This window comes from Podarcis raffonei, chromosome 12 (assembly GCF_027172205.1).
Source record: "Podarcis raffonei isolate rPodRaf1 chromosome 12, rPodRaf1.pri, whole genome shotgun sequence".
NCBI lineage: Eukaryota > Metazoa > Chordata > Lepidosauria > Squamata > Lacertidae > Podarcis > Podarcis raffonei.
In genome coordinates, this window is record NC_070613.1 from 243,986 (window position 1) to 259,866 (window position 15,881).

Consider the following 15,881-nt stretch of genomic DNA (forward strand, 5'->3'; position numbering starts at 1 on the left):
TGTGTGCCTTTTGGAAGTTTTGTTTATTGTTTATGACCACTTCTGTTATGCTTTGAATTGTGTAATTTCTTTCATGTTGTAAGCCGCCTTGAGCGTGCTTTTACCTATGGAAAGGCGGAATACAAAGAGAAGGGTGTCTGTATGGTGCCTTCGTGTGATGAGGTGAAGAGCTTGGGGAAGCCGCTGGCCTTGACCTGCTTTGGAGGTGGGTGCGAAAGCAGGATGGTGGCAGCTAAGAATAGAAACCCAAAGTAGCCCAGCAGCCCAGAAACCAAAAGCGCTGACCAGGTTCTCAGGAAACGGACGGCAACAGATTGTTTCTTGGAAAAGAGCAGCTTTGTGCTGCTGTTTGGATTGGGTGAAGGTTGAAAGGAGGACAGCAGGGTCCTCTAGGAAAGTTGCTAGAGAGAGAGGGCAAAGAGGCAGAGCTGAGTCTCTTTGCAGAGCTTTGCCTTATCAGCAACTATCTCAGCCAGCAGAAGGCAGATAGGGAGCCCAGGACACACACAGAAGCGTCTCCACAGCATTGGACATTGTGCATCATGCAAGATTTCAGAGGGGACTGGAAATATCTAAGGGCAGACAGGGCCGGAGAGTATGCCAGCTGAAAGTATTAAGGTAAATACCAGTATTATATAACCTGAATGAAAGGGAAAGCTGGGCACAGAGAACTACGTATCAAAAGCAAATCCCCTACCAGGTGTATTTAAATCTGAGCTGTTTACATAATGCTAGACCCCTATGGAAAGGGAGGACTTCAGGCGTGATAATATGGGGCCAAGAGCATTTTGCAACGCCTGGCTATCTAAATATTATGGAATCATAGAGCAAGGGTCATCAAATTCAACCTCCTGCAATGCAGGAATCTCTGCTAAAGCATCTTTGACAGATGCCCACCCAACCTCTGCTTCAAGACCTCCAAGGAAGGGGAGACCACCACCTTCTGAGAGAGTTCATTCCACGGTCAAACAGCTCTGGCCATCAGAAAGTTCTTCCTAATGTTTGGTTGGAATCTCTTTTCTTTGTCTGGGGCTTCCGCTCTGGGGCAACAGAAGACCAGCTGACTCCCTGTGCAAAGTGAATCCTCATTTGCAGGAGGTTTTGTTGGTGTGAACTTCTTCTGTCTTTCCCAGTCTCCCCCCTCCTCTGCCTCTCCCGCGTTCTGGATCAGCTGCACAAAGCCTCTCTCTCAGCCAAGCGTGTCAGTCAGCAAACTCCTTCCATTAGGGATTGCTGATCCATCCAGGCAGGTCAGCAAACTTCCCTTGATTGCTTTCCAGGAGAAAAGCTTGAAGGTGAGTCAACATCTTCTCCCCAGATGCTTCTCCGGAACCCAACAGCATCTAGGAAGGGGGCAAAGGAGGAGTGATGGCTGAGCTTGGGGAAGGCACCTGCCTTTCCAGACCCCAAATCCGAGGAGGAGACAGTGCTGGACCATGTGGACCACTAAGAACATGGGGTACACACAGAGGAGAAGCAGGTCTCATGGCACTTGGAATCCTAGAATCCTAGAGTTGGAAGGGACCCCAAGGCTCATCTAGTCCACCCCTGCATTGCAGGGATCTCAGCTCAAGCAGCCATGACCAATGGCCACCCAACCTCTGCTTAAAAACCTCCAAGGAAATAGACTTCACTACCTTCCGAGAGAATCCGTTCCATGGTTGAATGGCTCCTACTGTTGGAAAGTCCTTCCTGATGTTAGTTGGGGTCTCCTTTCTTGTAACTTGAGTCCATTGGTTCAAGTCCTACTCTCTGGAGCAGACTAAGCATATCCAGCTCCTTCAACCGTTCCTCATAAGGCTTGCTTTCTAGACCCATGATCATCTTGATCTCCTTCCTCTGCACACATTCCAGATTGTCAATATTCTTCGTAAATTGTGGCGCCCAGAACTGGACACAGGACTCCAGGTGTGGTCTGAACAAGGCGGAATAGAGTGGGACTATTATTTCCCTTGAGCTCCACATTGGGCAAACAATTCCTGCATTGCAGGGGGTTGGACTAGATGACCCTTGTTGTCCCTTCCAACTCTATGCTTCTATGACCCTGGGGAGTCCCTATCAGTGGCGATGAGGCGGCAGGACTGCAAAGTAGAGGAGGAGGCTTGAGAGCTGGGGTCTGAGGCTGGCTGGGCACAGGGGCAGCCACGATGTCCACTTCAAGAAGTGACTGCAATGGCAGTGGGCACCCAGTAGCCCCCTGGAGGAAACCGCTGGGTGGAACTGGAACCCTCCGTATCTGCTGCACAGGAACATCCTTCTGGTCAGAGGAAGAACAACTTGGTTCTAACAGGCTTGCCTTATATGTTGTAGAATAACGGAGACGACGGGAGGTTGAATGCAGGTGAGCTGTGCAGAAGCACGCTGGCAAGGATGCTCCAACAAGCTGCCGACTAGCTCTGCCACGGCTTCTTTTATTAGCAGAAGTTAACAATTGGAAACAGTAGTGAAACCACCCTGAACTTAACGTATTTCCATCTACGCACATTTCCAGCGTTAGCAAATACACATGTCAGCAGGTGTTTCCCTGAAATGTTTTCCCCTGATACTTGATTATGTCTGTGTCCCTGGTCATGCTCCAGCCAAGCGATATGTCTAGCAAACAATTTGTAAGAGGACAAATGGTCGGGGGGGACACCTTGTTTCCTAGCCAAGAAGGCAAAAGGTCAGGGAAAGCAGGTGCAATGCTCCTTGAGAGCCAGTGTGGTGTAGTGGTTGAAAGCGGTGGACTCGTAATCTGGGGAACTGGGTTCGCTTCCCCGCTCCTCCACCTGCAGCTGCTGAATGACCTTGGGCCAGTCATACGTCTCTGAAGTCTCTCAGCCCCACTCACCTCACAGAGTGTTTGTTGTGGGGGAGGAAGGGAAAGGAGAATGTTAGCCGCTTTGAGACTCCTTTGGGTAGTGATAAAGCGGGATATCAGATCCAAACTCTTCTTCTTCTTCTTGACATACTGCTGCATGTCTGGTGCGAGGTTTGCCTTTGCAAAGTGGAGCGTTACCTCCACAGTCTGTGTTTATCCAGGAGCAAATCAGTGATTCCTGCCTTGCAGGGGGTTGGACTAGATGACCCTTGGGGTCCCTTCCAGCTCTACAATTTTTCATTTTATGAAGTCCTGAAGAATTAAGCAGAACTTGCTGCCAAGTCTGTCTGCTCTGGTAAGTGGTGTCCCTCCAGCAGAAGTGTTGGGGCTCTGATATAAGATATACATGCCATGGAAGTGCAGATCCTGTTCACAGCACCAGTCGCCACACAGAAGCAGAGTGAGGTCCAAACCTTTTGCTGCTGTAGAAGCAACAGGCTGGGCGAGCAGCTTGGGATGAAGTTGTACACAGAAAGACAAGTGCCAGCATGTAGGCTTTTCTGATACAGATATTTAGAGATATAGAGAATCACTGTTGCTCTGACTAACACCAATGAACCAAAACAGAACACAACACAACCGACACCCATCAATCACAGCTCTCGTCAGGGCTGTGAGCCGTTACCACGGCAACTGGCACACTTGACCTGGCACCTGTGATTACCTCGTCCAGGGGGTGATTGATGCTCATGAAGGAAATTAGCCCTTTCCAGTGTCCAGCTACTCCAACCAGCCTCTGTCTGGCCCTCTTCTAGCTCAGAATACCATTTCCATGGAGCAGGCCTGAGCAGCTTTGCAGGGAACCCCCTTGTTCTGAACCCCAACACCTCCCAGAGACAGCTGGGCACACAGCAGCCACGGAAAAGGCTCTCTCCTGCTTTTACTCCCGTAGCAGACTGGTTGTGTGGCTCTGCCGTTCCCAGGGCAAACTAGGATTCTGCACACAGTTCTTGACTCCCGTCTCAGATGTGTGGAGCCACACACACACACATACATGTGGGAGGGAAAATGAACTAAGCGACACCTTAGAGAAGAGCAGATTTATGGGGGCCCTGTGAGCTTACAGAAGCAAGGGCAGCATCTTATGAAATAGCTCTTGCCGAGATACATTCACGATGCCATAAATCCGGCCGTCTTTAAGGTGCCTCGGGGCAATTACAGTTGCTGCAATGGACTCACATAGGTACGGTATTCCTCCAGAGTTCACCCCCATGGAAGGAAATGAACTCTTCACATGCACAGGGGAAGTCTATTCTTTATTGTTATTATTTCAGGTGTTATGTCTTAGGCCTGGCTGAAGACAAGCTCTGTATGAGAGATTATTATTTTGAAGAAGAAGAAGAATAGTTTGGATTTGATATCCTGCCTTTCACTCCCTTTAAGGAGTCACAAAGCGGCTCACATTCTCCTTTCCCTTCCTCCCCCACAACAAACACTCTGTGAGGTGAGTGGGGCTGAGAGACTTCAGAGAAGTGTGACTGGCCCAAGGTCACCCAGCAGCTGCATGTGGAAGAGCGGAAACGCAAACCCGGTTCCCCAGATTACGAGACTACCGCTCTTAACCACTACACCACACTGGCTCTCTTTTGGCTGATATGCATAATGGATTGGATTTTATGATGAAACATGTGTGCATAACTGTATCATCTCTCTCAATATCTATTCATGCAACTCTTTCAACTGTTTAATATGTGCAGATGCTTCTGTGTGTTGTCTGTCTGTTTGGGATGCCTCCTGGGAAGCGACTCATACTAATCCCACCATCTCACAGGAGCTGCCCCTGGAAAAACCTGAGGTTCCATTGATTGCAACGTCCCTCTTTGTATTAGAGGAAATGGAGCCAGGCCTGCAGGTGGCCAAGGCAAGAGCCAGTCCCTGCTGGCATCCCAGGCTGAAAAGGAGGCCGAGGGCAGGGCTGGGAAAGTGAATCCAGACAACGTCATTACAGAGGGGGCAGGTTTAGTCGTTGTCTGAGGACTATTCCTGCCTCCGGGTCTGGTCCTGACCGGATGGATACTAGAATCAGCAAGGGATACCCACATGACCTGAAGGTGCTGCTGTGCAATGCCAGGTCAATGATTCATAAGACCACTGCCATCCATGACTTGATCATGGATGGAGGACTTGACCTGGCATGTGTAACAGAGACTTGGTTGGATGAAGCAGATGGGCCTGTCCTTGCCGCTGCTTGTCCACCAGGTTTCTCTTACGCACAGCAACCCAGGTCATGTGGGCGGGGAGGGGGGGTTGCAGTGATTTTTAGGAAGTCATTAGTTTGCACCAGGCGTCCTATTGGGAAGACCCAGTTTTCCGAGTGCATGTTCTGGAAGTTGGGCAATAGGGGCAATACAGGATTCCTTTTGGTGTACCGACCTCCCCGCTGCACCAAGGATTCCCTGCCCGAGCTGCTTCAGGTCGTGGCGGATGTTCTCCTGGAGACACCTAGCTTGGTCGTCCTAGGGGATTTTAACATCCATGCCAACACGACCTTACAAGGGGCCGCTCGGGACTTCGTGGAAAGCATGGCCTCCATGGGGCTGTCCCTGAATAAGTCTGGCCCAACCCATAGCTGCGGACATGCCTTGGACCTGGTGTTTACCTCTATGGATGTTGGTGATCTGACACTAAGTAAAAGCGAAACGAAAGAAGTGCCATGGTCAGATCACTTCCTGGTGCAACTGGACTTCTCTGCAACCCATCCCCTCTGCAGGGAGGTGGGACCAATTCGGATGGTCCGCCCCCGCCACTTAATGGATCCAAATGGTTTCCAGAGAGTGGTAGGGGATGCTTTATCCCATGTTGATGGCCTTTCAGCTGATTCCCTGGTGGCCCGCTGGAATGTGGAGTTAACCAGGGCTATTGACTGTTTGGCTCCGAAGCGCCCTCTCCGATTGCATGGAGCCCGGACAGCCCCGTGGTTTTCCACGGATCTGAGGGCAATGAAACAATCGTTGAGACGGCTAGAGCGCCGGTGGCGGATAACTCATTCCGAATCTGACCGGACACAGGTTAGAGCTCAACGTCGAGCCTACCAAGTGGCGATAGCGACGGCGAAGAAGAATTTCTTCGCCGCCTCTATTGCATCTGCAGAAAACAGCAGCAGGAGACTTTTTCAGGTGGTTCACAATTTAGCGGAACCACCTGCAACATCGGGGCCCAGTACGGGCCACATGTTCTCCTGCAATGATTTTGCAAAGTTTTCTGCAGATAAAATCGCTCAGATTCGGGAAGAAGTAGACTCCACCGTGGGAGCAGGGCCGGGGCGGGAGAGTGCTAGAGTTCTGTCTAGTCAAGTTGAGTGGGATCAATTCCAATCTGTTACCTCCGAGGATGTGGACAGGCTGCTTGGATGAGTGAAACCAACCACCTGTCTCCTGGATCCTTGCCCATCCTGGCTTATAAAAGCTAGCCGGGAAGGACTGGGCGATGGGCTTCGTGGGGTGGTGAATGCTTCCCTCCGTGAGGGAGCCTTCCCAGACCCGCTGAAAGAGGCGGTTATTAAACCGCTTCTTAAAAAACCATCTTTAGATGCGGCCACGATGGCCAACTATCGCCCAGTCTCAAATCTTCCATTCTTGGGCAAGGTGATTGAGCGAGCGGTTGCCGAACAACTCCAGGCACGCCTGGAAGAAGCGGACCATTTGGATCCCTTCCAGTCGGGATTCAGGCCTCATCATGGGACTGAAACTGCCTTGGTCGCACTGGTTGATGATCTCCGGCGGGCTAGGGACAAAGGTGAGAGCTGTTTCCTAGTTCTGCTGGATCTCTCAGCGGCGTTTGATACCATCGACCATAACATCCTTCTGGACCGTCTTGAGGGGCTGGGAGCTGGGGGCACTGTCATACAGTGGTTCCGCTCCTTCCTCCTGGGCCGTGTTCAGAAAGTGGTGGTGGGGGATGAGTGTTCAGACCCCTGGGCTCTCACTTGTGGGGTGCCTCAGGGTTCTGTCCTCTCCCCCATGCTTTTCAACATTTACATGCAGCCGCTGGGAGAGATCATCAGGAGGTTTGGGCTGGGTGTTCATCAGTATGCGGATGATACCCAGCTCTACCTCTCTTTTAAATCAGAACCAGTGAGGGCGGTGAAGGTCCTGTGTGAGTGTCTGGAGGCGGTTGGAGGATGGATGGCGGCTAACAGATTGAGGTTGAATCCTGACAAGACAGAAGTACTGTTTTTGGGGGACAGGAGGCGGGCAGGTGTGGAGGATTCCCTGGTCCTGAATGGGGTAACTGTGCCCCTGAAGGACCAGGTGCGCAGCCTGGGAGTCATTTTGGACTCACAGCTGTCCATGGAGGCACAGGTCAAATCTGTGTCCAGGGCAGCTGTTTACCAGCTCCATCTGGTACGTAGGCTGAGACCCTATCTGCCTGCGGACTGTCTCGCCAGAGTGGTGCATGCTCTGGTTATCTCCCACTTGGACTACTGCAATGCGCTCTACGTGGGGCTACCTTTGAAGGTGACTCGGAAACTACAACTAATCCAGAATGCAGCAGCTAGACTGGTGACTGGGGGCGGCCGCCGAGACCATATAACACCGGTCTTGAAAGACCTACATTGGCTCCCAGTACGTTTCCGAGCACAATTCAAAGTGTTGGTGCTGATCTTTAAAGCCCTAAACGGCCTCGGCCCAGTATACCTGAAGGAGCGTCTCCACCCCCATCATTCTGCCCAGACACTGAGGTCCAGTGCCGAGGGCCTTCTGGCGGTTCCCTCATTGCGAGAAGCAAAGCTACAGGGAACCAGGCAGAGGGCCTTCTCGGTAGTGGCGCCCGCCCTGTGGAACGCCCTTCCAGCAGATGTCAAAGAGATAAACAACTACCTGACATTCAGAAGACATCTTAAGGCAGCCCTGTTCAGGGAAGTTTTTAACGTGTGATATTTTACTGTATTTTTGGTTTTTATGGAAGCCGCCCAGAGTGGCTGGGGAGGCCCAGCCAGATGGGCGGGGTATAAATAATAAATTATTATTATTATTATATTATAAGGCTAAAAGAGAGGCTCCACTGTCAGAGGCAAAATGCCTTTTGAAATACCAGTTGCTGGAAACTGCAAGAGGGGAGAGTTACTCTTGCGCTCGGATCCTGTTTGTTGGTGTCTGGTTGGCCCCTGCGAGAAGAGGATGCTGGACCAGATGAGCCTGGGCCTGATCCAGCAGGCAGGCTCTTCTTACACTCAGGAAGGAAGGTCTACTGAGACTGGCTGGATAATCTACTTGTGTTTCACTCCTGCGATTGGCTCTGTTTACAAACATGAACTCTGGATTGTTTTCACCCAAGACATTTTATTGTTTTTACAGATAAAGAGTACAAATAAACACAAATCGATAAAATCATACTGCATGTGCAGATTCTCCGAATCTCGAGACTTCCCCCTTATCCCATCCATGGAGTCTTATTTCTGAACTCTGGATTTCTGTCTACAGCCAAAGCCTTGAGGTGATGGAGGGAGCTCCCTGGTCAGCTACTGGTTCCCAGTGGCCACCAAATAAGCTCCGTCCTAGGGAGGTGGGAGAGTCACCCAGGGAGGCTGCCTGCCTGTGCTCAGCTGTTGTTTCCACTGCTGGGCTGCACTTGCCGCTCTCCTTCTGATTCCAGGCCGCCCACTGCTGCTGTTTGGAGCTGCTGCTGGGCTCCATGGCAAGGCCAGGAGGGGCAGAAATGCTGGCAGGTGAGCAGGACCTTGGAGCGCCTCACCTGGACTCCCTGCTGTGGCAAAGGCAGCATCCTCCTCTTTTCTCCCTTCTTCTCTCCTCTGGCTTGTTTGCTGTGAGCACGCCTGACATTTTGCCCTGGGTGGCTCTCAGGGGACCCGGCGCTCCTTCCAAGTCCTAAAATACCACCAGCCTCTGCGCCCTTTGAGGTGGAGCAGAGGGACAGAGGGCAGCTTGGAGAGAGAAGCCGGGAGCCCCTGGGCCCAGACTTCAGAGGGGAAGAAGAAGGAGGAGGGAGCCCAGAACCCGGCAGGTTCCAGGTGCTTCCCTGGATGTGAGCCAAGAGGAGACCTGGCGGCAGAGAAAGGTGGGAGAGGGAAGCAAGCAAGTGTCTCTTCCACCCACCCAGATAGGGGCAAGAAGGGGGGGGCAGGAAGGAACGCTGCTCCTTCAGCCTCTGCAGGATCCACAATTCAGTGAACGTAGAATGGATTCAGTATCGCAAAGGGACAGTTTAGACTTAATGCCTTTGAACTGAGTACATGCAAAGGTACATACAGTATTCATTTATGGCAAAGTCAACCCATCATTTGAGTCAATCTGCATCAGTGGAGATGCATTCAGAAGCACGAAGACCAAGGTGTTGGTGCCCAGGTGCTGCCCTGGGCAGAGTGGCAGGCTGGCACCCCCAGAGAAGACCAGAGATGGTGGCCCCAGAGGAGGCGGGGGGGGGAGCCTTCCAGGTCATCCGGAACTACAACTCCCATCATCCCTGGCAACTGGCCATGTTCCTGGGCTGCTGGGATTTATAGTTCAGTCACTGAGATAATGCTGATAAAACTGTATAATGCTGTTATACAAATCTATGATGAAACCGCCTTTGAATATTGTGTATAATTCTTGTTCACTCACCTAAAAAAGGACATTGCAGTTAGAAAAGGTCAAGAAATGGACAACCAAAATGATCAAGGGGTTGAGCGACTCCCCTATGAAAAAAGGCTGCAGCGCTGGGGACTTTTCAGCTTAGAGAAAGGGGAGGAAGAAGAGACAGGAGGGAGGTGGATAAAATCAGGCAACGCTCCCAGAAAGCGGCTGGAGAAACGTTTTCCTTCCTCTTTCAAGAGACTGGAACTTCCAGTGATGCTGAACGGTGGAATTTCCCCCAACTCGGACGGTTTTAAAAGAGGGTTGGACAAATGAATGGAGCAGGAGAAGGCTGTCAATGGCTGCTCGCTATGCTCTGCCTCAACAGTAGGGGGCAGCAATGCTTCTGAGTCCCAGCCGCTGGAAGCCCCAGGAGGCGAGTTCGGATCCTGATGTGGGTTTTCCTTATTTTTCAAATAATTTTTATTAACAAACCAATCAAATCACATTAATTCCAAATTACAAAGCCAAATTTTTAATTTTTTGTTGGGGTTACCCATACTTCGAGCTCAGAAAGGGATCCAAACATCTCTCTTGCTGCTGCTTAAATAGTATTCACAGTTCTGTCCAAATAGTATTCACAGTTCTGTCCAATCTTCTCTCTATTGTGTTCTTCATCTTCTTGTTGTTATCGTATATTCCTTTTTTGTGACCTCTGATAGTCTCCACAAGTGGGTTAAAAACAAACGTTGTGATGTGGGTTTTCCTTTAGGGTTTCTGGCTGGTCCCTGTGAGGACAGGATGCTGGACTAGCTAGGACCCCTTTGGCCTGATCCAGTCCCCTCTTCCATCAAAAGCTCCTCACACTCTGCTCTGTGGGGCACATTTCCTCAGCTAAATGGGGGTGCTTTTTCCTACAGTAAATATTTTTTATGTCTGCTGGCTGGTTTATGTGTGTTTGGGGAGGAATTCTTTTTTGTTGACTAAAAGTTGTCAATCAGTTGACGGAACCTATGAGAGCTGGACCATGAAGACGGCTGATCGCTTTTGAATTATGATGCTGGAGGAAACTCTTGAGAGTCCCATGGAGTGCAAGAAGATCCAACCTCTCCATTCTTAAGGAAATCAGCCCTGAGTGCTCACTGGAAGGACAGATCATGAAGCTGAGGCTCCAAGACTTTGGCCACCTCATGAGAAGAGAAGACTCCCTGGAAAAGACCCTGATGTTGGGAAAGATGGAGGGCGCAAGGAGAAGGGACGACAGAGGACGAGGTGGTTGGACAGTGTTCTCGAAGCTACCAGGATGAGTCTGACCAAACTGTGGGAGGCAGTGGAAGACAGGAGGGCCTGGCGTGCTCTGGTCCAGGGGGTCACGAAGAGTCGGACACGACTAAATGACTAAACAACAACAACAAAATTGGTTGATGCAACGGTGATTAGCTGTGACTTCCTGCCTGGCAAGCGGTTGGACTAGATGACCCCTGAGGTCCCTTCCAACTCTGCAATGCTAGGATTCTGTCAAACGCTGCAGCCCTGCAGGAAGCGCCCTTCCGAATGATGGAGGTTACCAAGTGGGGCGTGAATTCCCCCCGCCCCAAACACGCCAACACCAACGGGCGAGGAGGAAAGTGTTGACCCGGCTCCCGAGGCCAGCTCCGGGAGGGGCCTCCCCCCGACCTTGGCCTTCGAGCTCCGGGGACGCCGCTTCCTCGACTTGCTTCGGAGCCCGGACAGCGCCTCGGGCTGGGACTCCGTCGGGGGACCCCCACCCAGGGACTCAGGTTGGGGGACGCCCCTCTCCAGCGCAGAAGCACCTCCTTGAAGGGGGGTCTCCGAGGGAGCGGGCACTCCCGGGACGCGCTGTCCGCCCCACGCCGATCTCTGCGCGCTCACCCGCCTCCCCGCGTCTCCACGTTCGCGATAGGTTCCGGGGCTGCGCGCCCCGCTTCCCCCTCTCCCCCAGCCGCCTCTCTCTCTCCACCCTCCCCGGTCCGTCCGTCGCGGCGCTGGGCGCCTCCATTGGCTGCGCGGCGCGCTCTGGCTCCGCCTCGGCCGGGCTCTCCCTCCGCCGCCGCCGAGCCGCCGCGCATCTCTCGCCCGGCCTCGCCGCCGCCGCCGCCGCGCTCGGAGCCTCGCCTGCGCGGACCAGAAGGCGGAGACGCACCCCCGGGGCCACGCAGCAAGCCGGCCCGAGAGACCAGCGGGCGCCCGCCGCCTCCCCCCCTCGCCTGCCGTCCCTCCTCCGGTCCCTCCCGCCGCTGCCTTCGCCTTTGCCTAAATAAGGGCGCTCCTGCTGCCTCCGCCGCCGTCGAGCCAAGCCGGGCCCGTCCCGTCCAGCAGGAGAGGCGCGCGGGGCGCCGGGCCGGACGGCGGCTTCCCTCGGCCCCGGCGGGGCTCCCGGGCCAGCCGCTGTCGGGCGCCCCATGGGGCTGGGCGCCGCCCGGAGACGCCCCCTGCCCGCCGCCGCCTAAGCCCCGACACCTGCGGGAGAGCAGCGCCCGGCCGCGCCGACGCCGCCCCGGAGCCGGACTGCGCGTCGGCAACGCCGAAGGGCCCACGTCGCCCCAGCGCGCCCCTTCGAGCCCCGGGCGCGGCTGGGGGGCAGCCGAGGCCGGAGAGCACCCTCCCCTCCCCGCCGGGCGGCTTGACGGGCCCCAGCGCTGGGCCGCCCCTCGCACTCCGCGGACGGCCCCGGCTGCGCGTGGGGCGGGGGAGGCCGGGCACCCCCATGGGCTGACAGCATGCCTGTCCGGCGCGGGCACGTGGCCCCCCAGAACACCTTCCTCGACACCATCATCCGCAAGTTCGAGGGGCAGAGTGAGTAGAGGTGGAGGGGGTCTTGTCCCGGAGCGGAATCGGGGGCTGCTCGGTTGGGCGGGGGTGAAGAGGGGCCTGGGGGTGGTCAAGGGGAAGCTCAGGGCTCCCGCATTATGGGGGGCATGTGGGGAGCTCCAGGCAGGTCTGTGGCGGCCCTGTGTGTTGGGTGCTCTGGAGTCAGAAGTGGGTCCTACATTTCTTTATTGTTGCATTTATTTATTTTGCATGTCTGTCCCACTGTCCCCCCCCCCCTGTTCTCCTCACAACAACCCCGCGAGGTGGGTCAGGCTGACAGGCTGGGGCTGGTGGGAGGGGGCTGGGGGTGCGCATCCCTGTGAAGGGGTGCTTGCAGGAGCAGGCTGGGCCCCCGCTCCCTTGGGCTCCCAAACTGCCCAGGGAATGGGGGCCTTGCTGCTGGGGGTGCCCACCTGCCCTGGCGACGTGGGCAGCTCCATGTTTGCCGCAGGACGCTTGCCAGCTGGGTGACTGGGTGCCTGTGCTTGGCCACCTGGACTGGCGAGGGACCGGCCGGCCCTCTTGGCGTGGGGCCTGCCTGGGCTCAGGCCTAGTGGTCTGCTCTGCTTCCCGGGACCCCTCCCTCTCTTTCCGGTGTGGTTTGGGGTGCATGTCCCTGGGCCCCAGGGCAGGAGGAGGAAGAGGCGGCTTCCCACTGTGGGGTCCCTCTTCCTCCTTTCTGGGGGACCCACAAGTGCCGGCCTCCAGAGCGCCACTGCAGGCGCCCAGATTTCCATCTCTGGCCACGGGGATTTTGCACAGCAGCAGCGTGGAGCATATGGCAGAGTGTGGGCGTTTGTGTAGTGTTCGGGTGCCTGGGTGCCTCATGGTGTTTGTGTATCTGGAAAGGGGTTGTGTGCACGTGCAGGCACACACACGCAGTTGTGCAGTGTTGATAACCTGGTGTGTGTCTTTGTGTCTGGTGGTGGGGAGTCGCTGGGCTGATGCCAAGGGAGTGGAAGGGGGCCACTGAGCGGCCAAACCCTTTCCCCTGCCTTCCCTCTGCTGGCTATCTTAAGGAGGACAGAGCTTGGGGGGGGCACAGTAACCGGTGACCTCTCAGAATGCGCTGTCTCTCTCTGTGTGTGGCTATTTTCATGGTGTTCTGAAACCTTGAGCTGTCTGGTCCTCCCCAGAGTTAAGGCAACTCGGAACATTTCAGGGTGAAGAAAACTATGTGAGACTCGCCTCTCCTTTTGCGCCCATCATCCTGAGCTGAGCAGGGCGGAAGAGACCAGTGGCCGGGGCTGGAGGGGCAGCGTTGGGGGTAGGCTCAGAGGTGCTTTTTTCCTTGGGGGAGGAAGAAGAAGAAAGCAAGTCCATTGTGCAAGCAAAACCCCTTGCACTGACGGAGTTGGATCCTACCCGCCCATCCACATTTTGCTCGGTGCTTGTTTTTCTGTTTGTGCCCAACAATAAAATAGCATCTAGATCTGCCATTCCCTTAAGAAATGAAAGAGTGTCTCCTCCTGGGCCTAGGAGGGTCTTCCTCCCCTCTCCCCACCTGTGCCTAGGGCAGGACTTCCCCACATCTCAATCCTCCTGGCAGATGCCTGGCTGCCTGCTCTTTGCAAACCTCCAGAGGAGGTTCTTTGGCTTCCCTGGACAGCCTTGCTTCCCTCCCTCTCCCCTGGTAATTTAACCCCGCTGCCTCTTGGCTCTCCATGTGGCATCTCTGCAAAGGCTGCTGCAGTCTGTTTTCTTTCTTGGGGGCCAGCTGCGGCCGCTGCAAGCGCTCTTGCTGTCCTCCTCCTCGTCCTCCTCCTCGCAAGCGGTGGTGGCAGCGGAGGAGGGCGGCCTGCTCTCCTCCTCCGCTTAGGCCTCAGCTGCCTTTCAAGGCCAAGGCAGACAAATTGGAGAGGATTCAGGGAGGGAGAGATAAGGCGCTGGAAAGCACGTTAAACAGTTGGGGCACTGGGGCTGCTTCGCCTTGAGCAACCAGGAGCCTGATAACCATCTCCGAATACTTTGGGTTGTGGAAAAGCTGGATAAACATTGCAGTGTGGAAGGCAAAAGCTGGCCTGGGACATCAAAGGGGGGATTTTGAGATTTGCAGGCGGGGGAGGCAGATTAACGTGGCTGCACTGAATGAAAATGGCAAAGGGCAGATGGAAATTAAAGCTAGCAAATTTGGGGGTTCAAGGGTTGTGGCTACTCCCTTCCCCAGGTCAGGCTGGAGGCCACGGGGTCTCAGGCATACAGCCTGTTTTCAGCCCTAGAGCATGTGAAGAAGAGGGATCTCTTCAACATTTGCAGAGTATCCTTCTGCAAGGAGCTTGCCCCTCTTTCTTGCAAAACCCTGGGCTGGAGAGGAATGTCCTCCCAGCTGGAGCTGCTAAGCAGCCTGGGCTTTGGCTGAGCTCTGAGGCTTGATCCCTGGGTTCTGCGGAGAGAGAGACAGGGCCATAGCCAGCTTGCACAGGATCTAGGACTGAGCCACCAGGGCCACCTGGATCCTTTTGGGAAGGCTCAGCCTCGCAGCAGAAGGAGATGCTCAGGAAGCCTGTCTCTCCTGCCCAGTGGGCTCTGCTGGGTGGCAGATGGTCTGGGAGAGCCAGAACCGTGCTTCAGCTTGGAGGCTGTGGCAAATTTCCCACACCTGTTTCATAGATGGCTATGATTCTGGCCTGCCTCCGCTCTCTCCAGGGCCGCCACCTGCGCCTGGAGCGCTGCCCGTCCCGGCTGCCAGTTGGGAGAGGCGGCTCCTTTGCTGGCGGAGCTGGGCTTCTTAATGCCCCATTTAGGGAGGGCTGGCTGCCAGGTGGCCTGCGATCTGTGGTCACTTGGCCTGCAGTCAAGCAGGCTAACCTGGAGCAGAGATGGATTTGCTCATTACTCAAGAATATAACATGAGCTGTAAGGGTCTGGCTTCTTTGCAACGGTATATTTGAATTATGCAAACTGGATTTCCTGCGCTAACTTACTAACTTGGGGCCAGAAGCTTTGGTGTACCAGAGTGGGCTTCCCCTGGAACAAAGATGCCAGGAGGCTGCCCCCAGGGAGGAGGAGGAGGAGGAGGAGGAGACAAACCCTTGGAGAAACAAGACACAAAAAAGCAGGACAGTCAGGAGCCATGCTGTATCTCTGCAGCTACAAAAACAATTCCACACCCTCACCTCGGACACTGTTTCTCAGCCAGAGGAGCAAACACAGTGGTTGCCGACTTCAGAACGTACTGAGGCAGCAGTGGAAGGGACAGTGTACAGAACAATTCCTGCCACTCCCCAGAGAAGGAAGAGATGTGTAGTGGTGATAGGTGACTATTTACTGAGGGGGACAGAGGCAGCAGCGTGCAGAGGAATGACTCATGGTTTCAGTTGTCTCTACACGAATACACAGAGTATAGGAAGCAAGCAAGACGAACTGGAGCTTTTAGTATAGGATGGCACATATGACCTGTTAGGCATTACTGAAACCTGGTGGGATGAGACTCATGACTGGGATGCAGAAACTGAGGGGTTATGACCTGTGCAAAATGAATAGACCAAACAGGAAGGGGGAAGTAGCAGCATTATATGTAAAGGATGTATGTATACATTTGTGAAGAAATCCATGACCTGGAGCATGGAAACAGAATGAGAGTATAAGGGTTAAAATTGTAGGAGAGAGAAGCAACAGTGACCTTACTGTGAGGGTCTCCTATAGATCTCCAAGCCAGATTGAAGACTTCGATG

The 15,881-nt window shown here is 54.3% G+C and overlaps 1 protein-coding gene across 1 annotated transcript in view; it reads left to right on the plus strand.

Annotated features, from left to right (window-relative positions):
• The first annotated feature begins 11,918 nt into the window (after nt 1–11,918).
• KCNH2 (potassium voltage-gated channel subfamily H member 2) overlaps nt 11,919–15,881 on the plus strand; it is a 76,633-nt gene continuing 72,670 nt past the window's right edge. The window contains exon 1 of the mRNA XM_053409698.1: nt 11,919–12,192. Coding sequence (XP_053265673.1) covers nt 12,117–12,192 — 76 coding nt within the window. The 5' untranslated portion in view covers nt 11,919–12,116. The remainder of the gene's footprint in view (nt 12,193–15,881) is intronic.